Source organism: Panthera onca, chromosome D2 (genome assembly GCF_046562875.1).
Source record: "Panthera onca isolate mPanOnc1 chromosome D2, mPanOnc1 haplotype 2, whole genome shotgun sequence".
NCBI lineage: Eukaryota > Metazoa > Chordata > Mammalia > Carnivora > Felidae > Panthera > Panthera onca.
Window position 1 is genome coordinate 30,214,156 of NC_138349.1, and position 15,195 is coordinate 30,229,350.

The following is a 15,195-nucleotide window of genomic DNA, read 5'->3' on the forward strand; positions in this document are numbered from 1 at the left end:
TGATGGGTATCTCAGCAAGGTAGGGATGAGAGAATTGATAAAGGATGAATTCATCCTTTTGGAAGTTAACATCTCTTTCAAGGGCCATCACATGCAGAAAAGGGAGCCTTTCAAAAGGAAGTTATACCAAGAGGAACACACATTCATATTCATGAAATACTATCTCTAGAGAAATAAAAGATGGCTTTAAAATTATTGGGTGTGCTTCACGTTCAGGATAGTGATCTGAGGACAAGCTGCATTTCCTTCTAGAACCACCATCCCAATTCCTATTAAAAATTGATTTAAAAAAAAAGTTCGTAATAACAAACACACAAAAAAGGGATCAGAAGCTGATGAGAGATTTTTGATAGATTTCTATAAGACAGTAAACAGATGGAAGCCTGTTGACAGATTAAGCAGAATGAGGAAGTGGCAACCCAGACAACATGGGCTCTGGGAAAAGATAGCCAATCCATCTAGCAGAAGGCTGAGAGTCAGGAGGGTTTGGAGTGAGAAAAGGGGACCAAGCCAAGGGGTTTATATTAAATTCTGTCTGCAGTGGAACTACACTTACAGTTCATCTCTCCCTTCCATTATTTTAAGTCCCCTAACCTGCCAATATAGAGCAAAGACAACTCAATCTATCATCTCCAAGCAAATCCCTTCACCAAAGAAATTGAAAGGATAACCTAGGGATGAGCTAGTATTGCTAAGATAGAGATATTCCTGCATAATAAAACACTAAGATAAAGCACTATGGGATACCCTAGCCCAAAAGCTGTCTATGCCCTACTGTACTCCCCCTCTAAAGTGAAATGTGTTGGTGAACAAGTTCTGCCCATAAAATAGAGATCCCAGTGAAAGGAGAGACTTACCTAAAAAGCCCAAATATTCAACAGCTGAGAAAAATCTGTTCATGCTACCAGAAGAATTTACTTAGTCCCCAACTTTTAAATATGAATAGATAGCCAAAGACCACAAGACATGAGAACAAAACCAGTAGAGGGGCGTCTGGGTGGCTCATTCAGTTAAGTGTCCAACTTTGGCTCAGGTCATGATCTCACAGCTTGTGAGTTCGAGCCCTGTGTCAGGCTCTGTGCTGACAGCCCAGAACCTGGAACCTGCTTCAGATTCTGTGTCACCCTCTCTCTCCTCTGCCCCTCCCCTGTTTGTGCTGTCTCTCTCTATGTCTCCCAAAACTAAATAAACATTAAAGAAATTTACAAGTGAAACCAGTAGCATGAAGGAGAAAACCCAATAAACAAACAAGCAAACAAACAAACCCAGGAAGAATCATAATTCAAGACCAGAATTTAAAAAATAAAAACCTCTAATTAGTATCCTCATAAAGATATAGGAAGCTATTGTACTTAAAGAGTAAAAACACATTTCTGTGAAAAAAGTACCATCAGAACAAAAAGATATCTTTTGAAACTAAACATAATTGCTGAAATTAAGTCCAATAAAGGTTAGACAATGATTTCTTGGGTACAACACTAAAAAGATAAGTGATAAAAGAAAACACTGATTAATTGGACCTCATCAAAATTAAGTTTTGTGCATCAAATGACACTATCAAAAATGTAAACACACAGAATGGGAGAAAATATTTGCAACTCACATAACCGATAAGTGACCTGTATCCAAGATTTATATAAAGTACTCTTACACATTAGCAATAAAAAGACAAATAGCCTATTTTAAAGATGAGCAAAAGGGACTTGGACAGACATTTCTCCAACGAAGATATACAGATGGCCAGTAAGCACATGAGTGGATGCTTAATATCATTAGTCATTTAGGGAAATACAAATCAAAATCACAATGAGATAACACTTCAAATCCCCTGGGATGGCCAAGATTAAAAAGACATACAAGAATAAATATTGGAGAAAAGAAAAAGAATACAAATTGGAGATGTGGAGAAACTGGAACCCTCATACACTGCTGGTAGGAATGTAATATGGTGTAACTGCTTCAGAAAACAGTCTGGCAATTACTCAAAAGTTTAAACACAGAGTTACCATTATGATTCAGCAATTCCACTCCTAGGTATATACTCAAGAGAAACAAAATGTGTGTTCATAAAAACATGTATACAAATATTCATAGTGGCATTATTCATAATAGCCAAAAGGCATAAAAAAACAAAATACCCATAACTGATGAATGCATAAATGAAAAGTGGCGTATCTCTACACTGGAATATTATTGGCCAATAGAAAGAAATGAAATACCAATATATGTCACAACATGGATAAACCTTGAAGACATTGCTAACCGAAAGATGCCAGTCACAAAAGGCCCTACATTGTATGATTTCCTTTATATGGAATGACCAGAATAGGCAATCTATAGTTATAAAAATAGATTAGTGGTTGGGTAGGGCTGGTGGAGCTTGTGGGAAAATGGAGAGTGACTACTCATAAGTATGGAGTTTCTTTTTGGAATTAAATATTCTAGAATTAGATTATGTATAATTCTATAAATATAACTTATTGAGTTGTATACTTAAAGAGTACACTTAAATAAATTTTTATTGAATCATATCTTCAAAAAGCTTTTAAAAAGAATTCTTTTAAAGAAGTGGAGGATAAAATCAAGAAAATCTCCCATATGCAGAGCATTAGACAGAGATGGAAAATTTGAGATAAAATATTACTGTTTAGAGGATCATTTCAGGATTCTCAAGCTGTCTTATAGAAGATCCAGATACAGAAACAAAGAAGAAAATTGTGGTTACAGAAAAGAAGGAAAATTTTATAACTTTTATAATGTAAAAGTAAAGGAACAAGTGACAGAAAATAGATGATGGAAGTGGAGAGAAGAAATAAATCATACAAGGGCTGATATCTCAGATAATATATGTGGAGTCAGAAAATATTGTGTAAACCACTGAAATAATAAACAAGGAGGTGGAGAAATGGGGTCTCAGTAAACCAAGAACAATGAGTTAACTCTTGGTTAGAAGGATTTAAGGTAGCATTTCCTTAAATATGTTCTGGTGAATATCACTTTTTGTAGGATATTAACATTATGTTGGGGGAGGGGGTAATAAAACATTCCATGCCCAAGTAAGTTTGAGAAATACTGGGATACACAAATATATTTTTGTGTATACACTTCCCAACACCTTTAATACATTAGTTTACATCCTGAATCTCCAAGAAGGGGCTTTAGCATGCAAAATTTCTTTTTTCTTTCTTTTTTTTTTTTTTTTTTTTTAGATTCAGGAAGAATTTTTGTCAATGGATGTAGAAATTTCAGAAATCTCCACTAACCACAATTGAATCTACAAATTCCATGAATTATCCAGAAGACATATACCCTAGGTTTTTTTTTTAATGATTTTTTTTTCAATATATGAAGTTTATTGTCAAATTGGTTTCCATACAACACCCAGTGCTCATCCCAAAAGGTGCCCTCCTCAATACCCATCACCCACCCTCCCCTTCCTCCCACCCCCCATCAACCCTCAGTTTGTTCTCAGTTTTTAAGAGTCTCTTATGCTTTGGCTCTCTTCCACTCTAACCTCTTTTTTTTTTCCTTCCCCTCCCCCATGGGTTTCTGTTAAGTTTCTCAGGATCCACATGAGAGTGAAACCATATGGTATCTGTCTTTGTATGGCTTATTTCACTTAGCATAACACTCTCCAGTTCCATCCATGTTGCTACAAAGGGCCATATTTCATTCTTTCTCATTGCCACATAGTACTCCATTGTGTATATAAACCACAATTTCTTTATCCATTCATCAGTTGATGGACATTTAGGCTCTTTCCATAATTTGGCTATTGTTGAGAGTGCTGCTATAAACATTGGGGTACAAGTGCCCCTATGCATCAGTACTCCTGTATCCCTTGGGTAAATTCCTAGCAGTAGTACGCAAAATTTCTTAAACTTATTTGATCAGAGTCTTATTTTAAGAGACCATCTTGAGAGACTCGTGTACACTAACGTATTTGGACTACACTGACTGGGAAAGTGAACCCTGATTTAGGTGAGGGATGGCAGTAGAGCCGACAATAACAAAAGAATTACTATTTGGAGAATTCAGAACGTGGACCACTTTAATAGTCGAGTTATCAGTGTACTTGCTTCCATTTTTTTCCTCTCCAATCTATTCACCACTCAGTTGTCAGAAAATCTTTTACAAACATATAATTCACATAATGTAAGTCTCTTGCTAAAGACTCTTTAATGACTTGTCATTGCTCTTAGAATAAAATTTAATGTCCTTATCACATCTGACAAGGCTCTATAATGAACATTCTGGCTGCTTCCTAGCTCTTCATTCTTATTTTCTCCATTTTTCCGTTTTTCTTACTTCACTCAAGCCTCACTGGCTTTGTATGCACTAAGCTTCTCTTTATTTGAGGGCTTTCACAAGTGCTTTTCTTTCTAGGGTGTTCTCTCTGCTTGCCACATGGCTGGTTTCTCCTCATCTATCAAAGACCTTTCTTGTGTAATTTAGCTAAGTAATTCTCTATCAGCATACTCTGTTGGTTTTCTTTATGGCATTTATCATAGTTTAAAACTACATATTTATTTTATGTTTATTTGTTGGTAAAGATTACAAACTCCCATTATGAGGATGGGAAGTATGTCTGTTGTATTTACCAATGTGTATGTAGTGCTGGCAAAAAGCCTAATGCATAGCAGGTGCTCCAATTTGTTGAATAAATGAAAATGGCAGTTATCCTAACATCTACAGAGTAGCTAGTGGAATATTCTAACCTGAATCTATGCTAGAAAAGAAAGCTAGACAGGTCCTTTAGCTCCCATGGCAGCCCAAAGAGCTGTGGAAAGCATTCTAATGTGGGCAACAAGGATAAAAGCAGAAGAGAATTAGGCAGCAAATAATGGCCTTCTCCATCACAGCAGACCACATGATCTATGCTATATGCTCAATGGTCTACAAACCAGAAACAGAAAAATTGCCTTTTTATGTCCAGAATTTCTATCTTGAGTTGTGTCAAATTCTTCTACTAAGTCTAATGCTGATTTATGGACTCCACTTAACACTTCAAGCATAGATAGTAATGAAGGCTCTATAGGTAAAGATGAAAACCACTCTGTGTTCGTATTACTGGGGTCCCATTATGACTTTTGTGAGCTGTATGCATGTTTTTTACTTCATGGGTCCCTTTCTCCATAAAGACATTGAAACAACAGTCTGTTTTCTACTATGGTGCGTAGGATTAGGGAAAAAATAGCAGGATGGTGAAGAGCATGCACTTTGTAACTAGATGACACCCAGGTTAGTGACTCATTAGGTCATCTTGAGGAATTGTTTAAGGTCTATAAAACCTCAATCTTCTCCTCTATAAAATGGGACTAATTAAATTACCTACTCTTTATTTTGTTTTTGTTTTTGTTTTTGTTTTTAATTTATTTGAGAGAGAGAGAGAGAAAGTGGGGGAGAGGACAGAGGGAGAGAGAGAGGGGGGATCTTAAGCAGGCTCCATGCTCTGTGCAGAGCCCGATGTGGGACTTGATTCCATGACCCTGGAATCATGACCTGAGCCAAAACCAAGAGTCAGACGCTCAATCTACTGAGCCTATTTCTTAGGTTTATTGCAGAGTTAAATGAAATAATGAATTTAAAGTTCTTGGCGCAATTGACACCAAAAGGAATATCAGACATAATTGTTAAGAATAAGTATATTTCAAGGATGGAAAGGTGGGTTTTTTTCCTGTTTTATTTGCATATAACTTTATGTAGCTTTCCTAGAAGTTTAGAGAATTGAGTTGAGATGGAAACGAGAAAGATTAGTTACAAAAACATGTCAGGATAATGAGGGTGATCACAGCTCCACCTCCTGCATAGAAACCACCACATTCTCATTTGGAGTGAGAAGATGCACAGCTGGGGACAATTTGGTGTACAGGGTAATTATTACAATGTTATTCCTAATAATTGTTCTGTTTTATTTCAACTGTGAAAGAGTTATATGACTTGACCAAACGACAAGAGGAGAGAACAATTTATTCCTCTTAGTTCCTAAGAAGAGAGTTTCCATCTCTGCCTCTAGAGAGGAAAGGCCCCCAGCAGCTGTTCAGTACTCATTAACAAGGAAGCATTGGCTACTGCAAGAGTCTGCTCCCTAGCTAAGCATTGTGTTAGCGACTACTACTACTAAACTTTCTTTCTTTTATTTTTTTTCTGGAAAGGACTTCTTTCCTAATTAGAGAAACAACCCAATTCCTTCCCTAAGCCCAAGGCTATCAATTATTGCCATTATGATGAAGGATGTTTTTCTCTTCCTCCAGAGTCAGAGAAGTCAGATGGGGATTAGAAAAAACATTGAAGAAGGAGGCTAGAGTCCTGGGGCATAGACTTAGATTTGACACAGATGGTCTTGGAAAATATTCTTCTTCACTTCCTTTTTTTCCATTTCTTTTCTCATTTTTTTCTTCTTCTACTGTCCCTTAGAACTCTACTTTCTCTTCCAAGAATGGCCTACCCTAACAGGTGCTACTAAGATCAGAATTTGTCAAAGGTATGCACTATGGTCCTGCTGCATTAGAAGCACCTAGAGAGTTTCTTTAAAATGCTGCATGTTTCTTAAGGTCCAGTGCATACCTACCAAACCAGAATGTTGGGTGATGGGACCTAGATAGGATTTTGAACAGCAACTCCAAGGCATCCTTTGCACACCAAACCATGAGAATCACTACCTTTTAGTATAGGAGAATGAGTTTTAATATCTTTGTTTTACAGATAAAGGAATGGAGGTGCACAGATGTTAAATTATTTACCAAACTCACATTTATTGAGTGTCAACAGTATACCGGGCAGTACCCTTGTTCCTTCATATTATCTTGTTAATCTTCACAAGGCCTTTGAGAAATAGGTGCTGTTACCTTCCATTTGAAATGGTTTAGGGAGATTAAACAACATGCCCAAGGCCACATGGCTCATAAGCTATGCAGCCAAGTCTTAAATCAGATACCTGTCTGACTCCTTGGGCCTGTGGTCTTTCTACTCTATGGTACTTTTTTCTTGAATCTTCATTTTTTAATAGAGCCACATGATCTAGCATACTAGAAAAAATAGAATCCTTTCCCACCTTAGTTCAACACTGTTCATTCTTCTGGACTCAGCTTCATACCAAGGCTTGAGCTTTTGGAAAGTTTAGTTTTACATGTGAAATTTATCATGACATCTTGATGCATTTTTCCTTCTTCCCACCAGGCTCCACAGCCAGGGCAAATCATATCAGGCCTTCTTTGCTTGAATCCAAGCCTTTATGACTTCCTTAGCAACATTTTAGACAGTCAAGATGTGTCTGTAATAACACTCCCCTAACCAGCACCTTCCAGCTCCAACCATAGCCTTCCAGATCTGTTTCAGTATCTTCTCTCATCATCCCCCAGTCCACTGCCGGTTGCCTTCATTTTAATCAAGCAAACTTATTTTGCCCTTATATATTATTATCTCACATCTGCCTCCATTTTGTTCCAAACATGGTCCTATAGCCTCCCTCCTTTTAACTCCCCATTAGCAGCAAATAGTCTTCATCCTGGGGGCCAGTTCCAGGTAAGAGTGCCTGGCAACATGTCTTGAGAAGGATTCTTAGGTCAATTGTCAGATTAGTGAGACAGTATTGAGATCTATTACCAATATCTTCCATGGGCTCAGAAAAAGGGGGCAGCACTATACACATCACAAGTTTGCTATCTCTACATGGTTAAAACAAGGGCTTTAGACTCAGAACTAGGTTTGAATCTCAGCTCTGCAACTTATTACCTGGGTGATCTGGATCACAGTTTCCTCATCTATAAAATGAAAGTGATAATACAGAACTTACAAGGCTGTACATTATGTAAACCACTTACCAAATGCCTGTTAATCAATAAATGATAGCCAACTTTTTTTTTTCCTTTTTTTCATTCAAGTTTGCCCTTAAATTAAACCTCATGGATGTGACTTTTATTGGCAAGAAAGATTGGTTGAAGAATCTCATCCATCTCAAGTTCCTGTATATTAAAAGCTCTATAAATCTATCAAATTGAAGGAATTGTAAGCCAGAAGGGAAGCCTAAATAGAGAGTTGCACTAGTTATTAAAGTCAATGAACATATAGCCATGCTATTTATCAGCTTACTGCCCATGTAATATTATATATAAATAGGAGTGGGGAGAAAAAGGGAAGTGAGGGAGAAAGAGGAAGAAGGAGGGAGGGAGGGAAAGAGAAAGAAACAGAAAGAGAAAGAGATGTATTAATATATCATTTGTTCTATGCAGTGTCTAGTATATATAGCTCAATATATAATTAGCCATGGAAAAGTAAGTGGCTTTGGACCAAATAGAAGATGCCTGGTTTGCTGTAACTCAAGATGAATAATTTTCTCACAGGTTTTTCCTAGGCTTTGTGCAGAATGGCTGTCATATCTTATTCATGCTAGTTACATAACCAAAGTTCTCTTTGTGGACAAGGGAAAAAAGATCATACTGCCACAGTCATATTGAAGTTTGTACCTATTTTAGACATCCAGTTCCCTGTGAAGGATTTATCCTCCTTCCTGGGAGCAAAATTCAGAATCCAGTTTTTAGGGTTGCATTCTGTGGTCCAAAAGTAGAAATCAAACCCCAAAGACCATGAGTAAAGATGTGCCTTATTATAAGAGAGAGCTGTGATATGCCCTGGGAGAGAAGGCTCAACAATATTTCAGATACGTCATATGTGCAGGTGGATAACAAAGGAAAGAAATTCTCCCAGATTTGGGATCTCTTGGGGGAGGAAAGGAACTCTCACAATGAAAGGGGATATTTTGTTCTTTTCCATAGCAGCAGATTGGCTCCAATGGGAAAGAGCCTCCCAATACTGAAAGGTCTGCCTGGCACTGGCCAATTTCCTTTGATATAAGTCTTTGCCCTTTCCCTCTCTTATCCTTTGCACAACTAGGTGTCAGCATGAGGGCAGACATCTCTTGTTCTCTGAGATAATCATCCAGGATTTCTGTCTTCATAATTCAGGTGTGGAGACATCCAACTTTGGAAAACCAAGGTCTTCCCCTTTTGTTATTCACATCCTGGGTCATCTTTTACTTATACATTCATAGACCTAAATCTAGGGATTAGAATGGAAGTAGATGGCTGAAAATCCTTGGATAATACCAGACACTAAACGGAATTTCACTTTCCCAGTGGTATTTCACTCCTGACAGCACTAGTCTGTGTGCATGTTATTCCACCTCTAATATTACCATTGCTGAGCATTCTGCAGCTGTGTTGAAGTCACTCAGTTATGTGGTTTGGGCTAGTTTCTGAGAAACACGCAGAACTAGAGAGCAGAAGAATCCATCAATGTTAAATTTGAACAAAGAAAATGATGATCTTTTTGGACTTGTTACCTTCCACAGTGCCAATATAGATATAAAAACAAAGTATAGAAATGATACAGATATAGGGTAGTTACAGAGAGCCCTAATTTTCAGGGAAGGAGCATGGGGGTGGGGGGAAGCCCCCAGACTCAGTAATGTCTATTCCTTGGGGTTTTGTCTAATTAATTTCCTTTATGTGTTATTTCTGTGGTTGTTTTTTGTATTTTAGTTTTAAAAATATATATCAAAGACTTCTGAAAACAGAACATTTCCCTCATTTGAGATAAGTTTTTTATACTTCTCAAAAAATAAGGGTATGTTTGGTCATCTTAGTAGTATTGGGAAAGGCATATTTTGTTTGACATTATTTGTGAATTAGATTTTTGCTCCTCAGAATAAGTGTAGAAATGCTTCCATATGTTTGATGTTGGTTTCATCATTTGGCTAGGAGGGAAAAAGGAAGAACGTAGTTTATAGCAATTTTCATGTGAATACATATTTAATAATGGCATTTCCTCAAAGTTAGCTAAAACAGCTTTTCTATTGCTTCAATATACTACTAAAGATAATAATATCGTTTGTTTCTAAATATTACATTGTAATTGAAATATTCTTTAAATATAATGAAACTAAACCATATTTTACTATTTTGATTTCTTATACAAAATATGATCTTAAGTGAGGATCTGACTTTAATTTTTTTCCCCCAAATAGCCACAAATCACATAGCATCATTAAAAAAATGCTTCAGTTTTTCATATACTAAAATTCTTTTCCATGTAATAAATTCGTATGTATAACTTAAAAAAATTGTTCTGTGCCATAGGTCTCCTTACTAATTCCTAATCTCTTTATTAGTTCCTAAGATCTCCTTTCTAACTCCTAGGAATGTTTTAATAATTGTGGGGTTTATGGTATATTTTATTATATGGTAGATCAAATAAATGTCCCCTCATTATTCCATTTTTTAAGAATATTCTTGGCTTCCTCGAGATGAATGTTAGAATGATTTTTCAAAGTTTCAAAAATATCTGCTGGGTTTTTTTATTAGAATTTCATTAAACCCATAAATTAGTTTAGGAAGGATAATTGATTTTCCTATCCAGGATCATGGTAGGTCTTTTCCTTTATTCAATTTAAAAATATTTCTCTGTAAACTATAATATTCTATATAAGGGTCCAATATATTTTATATTTAATTATAGATTTTATAGATTTTCTTTGAGGAATATGGGGTAGGTTGTGGGGGGAGAATATTAGCCTTACTTTGAATGTTCCTAACTCTAGTTTTCCCACTCTTTTTATACTGCTACTTTTAATAATGGAAAGTTACTTAAGGACTTAATTATCAACCTATAGCAGAACAAACTATCCAATACATATGAGGATCCCCAGATTATAGTATCATGAAGAACAAGTTTCCAACTTTTAAGACACCAAATTAGATGAGTTCTTATTTTTTAATTTTTTAATTTTTTTTTTTTTTTTTTTTTTTGAGAGAGAGAGAGAGAGAGAGAAACAGAGTGCAAGTGGGTGAGGGGCAGAGAGAGAGGGAGACACAGAATCTGAAGCAGGCTCCAGGCTCTGAGCTGTCAGCATAGAGCCCGATGTGGGCTGGAACTCCAGAGCCAGGAGATCAAGCCCTGAGGCAAAGTTGGACACTTAACCCACTGATCCACCCAGGCACCCCAGGTGTCTTCTTAATTGCCTACCCAGCCCAGACCCTTTTAGCCAAGCAGGGCACTGATGATTTTTTTTTCCTCCTAATTTTCTTGTGAATGCATAGCTGTTATCATCAGTGACTATTTACTTCCAGTTCTTTGAGGCATTTTCAAGAGAATTGGAATATATTCACCAACATCAGCATCAAAAGTCTGTTCCTGGGTTGCCCATCAACTTCTTGAGTGCTCCATCAGTGTTACTCGGTGGGTCTTTTTTCATTCTTATATTCCAAGCCTCCCATCTCTCTGCAGTCATCTCCTTCCTGTTTGTCCACAGCAGTACCTTTCACATTTACCATAGCCAGAGTGATCTTCCTGAAACTCAAATCTGATCCTGATACTCCCTCATTTGTTTAGACACAGGATAAATCCAACAAATATATGTGAAGAAAAAGCCAGCTGTATTTTGCAATATTATGTTGGGTACTAGTCCTACAAAGATAAATAGGAGCTGAACTTGTACCTAGTTGTTAAGGGGGAGAGACCAAAGTTGTTAGCATCATAGGCTAGCAGCTAGTGACCTGACCAGCCTGACTTCCTGTCATTCCCTTACCTGTCCTCTAACATCCAGTCATGTTGGACTCCTGAGAACACACCACCTTGCTTCTACCTTGCTTTGCTCAGGCTGTTCTTATGTCTGGCCTGCTCTTCATGGCAAAATCCTACCCTTCTTTCAATGCCATATTCAGTATCATGTGCAGTATAAAGCTTTTCTCAATGTTTATCTCTCTTATAACACCACAGAAGGTAGAGCTAACTGCTCCCTTGACTTGCTGTCCCACAGCAATTAGTTTGTACGAGTAGTACAGCAACAGAAACTCTGATAGCTGATGGTCTCTGGGTCTTTCTTCTTGGCTTTAGGGTGGTTGTAGTATGGCAGAGGCCCCTGGTCAGTCGCTTTTGATACCTGCTTCATCATATTCTCTTACAAATAGGCATGAAATGCTCAAGTCTGAGAGGAAGCCAACAAGCAAAGAAGGCAAATTGCTAGTATTTTCTCAAGGCAAGAATTCAACTTATTATTATTTATTTATTTATTTATTTTGCATCTTAGGGTTCTACTGTACTTCTTGGCCTCAGTGAAAACAGCTTGGAGGCAGCATAGAATCCTTGAAAGAGGGTAGGGCTTGGAGTCAGAGAACCTGGGTTTAGTCCACACTAGCTCTATGAATTTGAGCAAGTCACATAACCTCTACCAGATTCAGCCTTCTGCACCATAAATCAGAAATATTCACTACGTTCCAGGTGGTTTTGAGGCTATGTGAAATTATATCTACAAGAAGCTAAAAAACATCTTATAATGATAAATCACTATAAATGTTAGTGTTATTTTTATTATGGTTATTTTATATGTAAATTAAGACAATTTTACATAAAATATTTCTATTTTCAAAATTTTCCAGCTTGTATTTATTGCTTTGCTTCGTCATGCCCTGCTTCCCAAGAAGTGCTACTAAGAGGGGTGGCATAACTCCATAAAAATGGGCTGTTTGGGATGTCTGGAGACACTCTTTCTCCAGCCAGGAGAGAAGTTAGTAATTCATATAATGGAATCAATAATAACCATCTTACCAAGCAAAAGAGTTTTGAGAATTATAAGAAATAACACATGTGAATGGCTGGTACTAAGTACGTACTCATTCCCTTCAATCTCCATTTACATTTTGGTCTTACCCATCAAACCAATTCCATTCCTTGATCACGCCTATGTTCCATTTCCCATATTCTTGCTCCTGGACTACTAAATGGTACTGGAGAAAACAGACAAAGCCGTACAGACAAGAACCAAGCTGCCACCTCCTCCCCTTCCCCTCCTCTCCCATACTCTTTCTCCTATCGACCCCATCTCCCTCTCCTTCTTTGTCATCTTTTATAAAGTTCACTGCAGTGCTAAACAGCAGTACTGGCATCCTCTCTCTCTCTCTTTCAGTCCTGCAAAGATTAAGTACTCTTCCACCATCATGACAAAGCAGAGCCTCTGTTTGGGCAGCACATGGCAACCCCTTTGCCATGTGTCTCCCTGCCAGATTGTGCTGGGATAGGGTGGGATAGGACCTTCTTGACAAAACACTGTCTCCCTTCTTAGCGAAAGAGTTCTTTGGTTATGATGTATTGATGGAAGAGTGCTTCTGTCTGAAGAAGAGTTCCCCTCCGGGGTCTCAGGGTTGAAAGGAATATCTTGAAGAACTGAGAAACTCCTTTTGATTTCCTGTATCTGGGTGTAACTGTCTCAAATAGTAACAATGGCTTTGACAGCAGATGGCCTCAGAACATGTGGATGGAGATAACGGAGACAAGTAGGTAGTTGGGTCATTCACAGACTTGAAGTTTATGACACCTTGTGGCATCTGTGGGGCCTTGTATGCTTCTTCCCAGTTCTTTGGTTTTGGTAGAAGCATAGAAGGCTGGGGGATTAATAAAGCAAGGCTTTGCTGTGTGTTTTGTGAGGAAACAGGTCTGGTTTCCCTTTTGAGCTGAGCAAATGTCAGATGACACTCAGTCCTCTACTTCACTGCTTCAGAAATAGTTAGATGTCTCTGTGTTATATGTAAGTGATGAATCACTAAATTCTACTCCTGAAACTAACATAACGCCGTATGTTAGAATTTAAATAAAAACTTGAAACACTAAAAAAAAAAAAAGATTTCTCTGTGTGGTATTCAGTTTTCTACACTCAGATAGGCATGGCAGCCATCCCTGGGGTGTATTTGATAGTGCTTTATACTTACATAACTAAATTGGGTTTTGCCATGCTCTCTTCAGAAGGAGAGGACTAAGGTTTTTCAAAGGCATCTATCTATTGTGGTATCATTCTGGGAAATGTTACTGTTTATTTGTTTCCTAGCAGATTTCAGAGTCTTCAGAGAATAGAAAATGGGAGAGAGAAATTTTGTTCATGGGGAAAGTGATGTGGAAGCCATCAGGCAAGGGCTTGGGAAGACAGACATAGAGAGCATGCTGTACTGGGGTCTTGATTTCTAGATGGTAAAGGACATGTGGAGAGCTGAAAGTAACCTTACCTTCACCTTCTGTATACTTTAACTTGTAGTAACTCCAGATAGGCCATAATTGTGGCTGTGGACTCTCAGCCCAAAGATTGGCCTGATCTATGTCTCAGCTTATTTTATTTGTTCTTTCTGTTCCTTATAGATTCATGAAGGTGGCAGGAAGCACAGTGGATGCAGTTACCTGGCAACAGTAGGTATTCACCATTTTTGCTCTTACTTATTATCAGCTACTGTGAAATGAGAGATAATAAGTTGTTACGAAGTTTATACCTGACATCTAATAAGCCACTCTCTATCCTCCAAGAGAAAAAGTTAAAACTAACTCCAAAGCTGTTCTTATGATGCATACTATCTCATGGGAATATAATTTTGTTTTGTTGTTGCAAATTTTTTTTAAAAAACACTAAAAGCTCAGCTATTATGGACACTTTTAAATTAATATGTCATCAGTGAACAGGTAATGGGAATCTGAGCATGCCACCACTCATCTGAGCTTTTCCTTGAGAATAAATTTCCTTAAGAGAGGAAGTAGTGTTCAATAGTCAACATATCATGTGAAAAATAGCAACACTTCATTATGGTAATGGCAGTGGTCTTAAATAGTGCCTAGAGTGTTACTAACATGAAGCAATTTTAAAAAATGGAATATGAAGGGAATGAAACAGCCTTAAGAGAAGATAAACCCCAGTATTCCAGGAAGAAGCTTACAGTGGGAAAGACCTGTTACCTTAAGGGTATCTTGATTTGTAAAGATAATTATCAGATACATAAATTAATTTTAAGTTTCCTTATGGTATTTGTGCTGGCATGTCAGTATCTCACAATGTCTCACCAATTTTTTACTGGAATCTTGCCCTTCCTTTTTGTAAGAAATCTATCCCACAGCATCTTCCAGGTCATCTCTCATCTAATGTAGTCCCCACGGCTCAGACATGTGCTCCTATTCTGGGCCCTCATAGCTGTCAACTATGACCACCTTTCTCAGTGACTCTAAACCTACCTGCCTAACACATTTACTTCCTCTGTTTTAAGTGGTCACAGTATCCTTTGGGATGCATGACAGTTGTGAAAGCAAGAACAGTGGATAAAATCTTCATTAATTATCCCAAAAGGATTTTTGACTGTTAGCCATCAATAACTTCAATCATAATGGAAA

The 15,195-nt window shown here is 37.5% G+C and overlaps 1 protein-coding gene and 1 long non-coding RNA gene across 2 annotated transcripts in view; one reads left to right on the forward strand and one right to left on the reverse strand.

The window, feature by feature from the left end:
* HPSE2 (heparanase 2 (inactive)) overlaps positions 1-15,195 on the forward strand; it is a 674,568-nt gene that overhangs the window by 446,664 nt on the left and 212,709 nt on the right. The window contains exon 6 of the mRNA XM_060641812.3: positions 14,182-14,229. Within this exon, the coding sequence (XP_060497795.1) occupies positions 14,182-14,229 (48 nt within the window). The remainder of the gene's footprint in view (positions 1-14,181; positions 14,230-15,195) is intronic.
* Positions 1-15,195, reverse strand: part of LOC144613186 (uncharacterized) — a 365,982-nt gene that overhangs the window by 62,389 nt on the left and 288,398 nt on the right. The gene's annotated exons all lie outside the window — the stretch shown is intronic.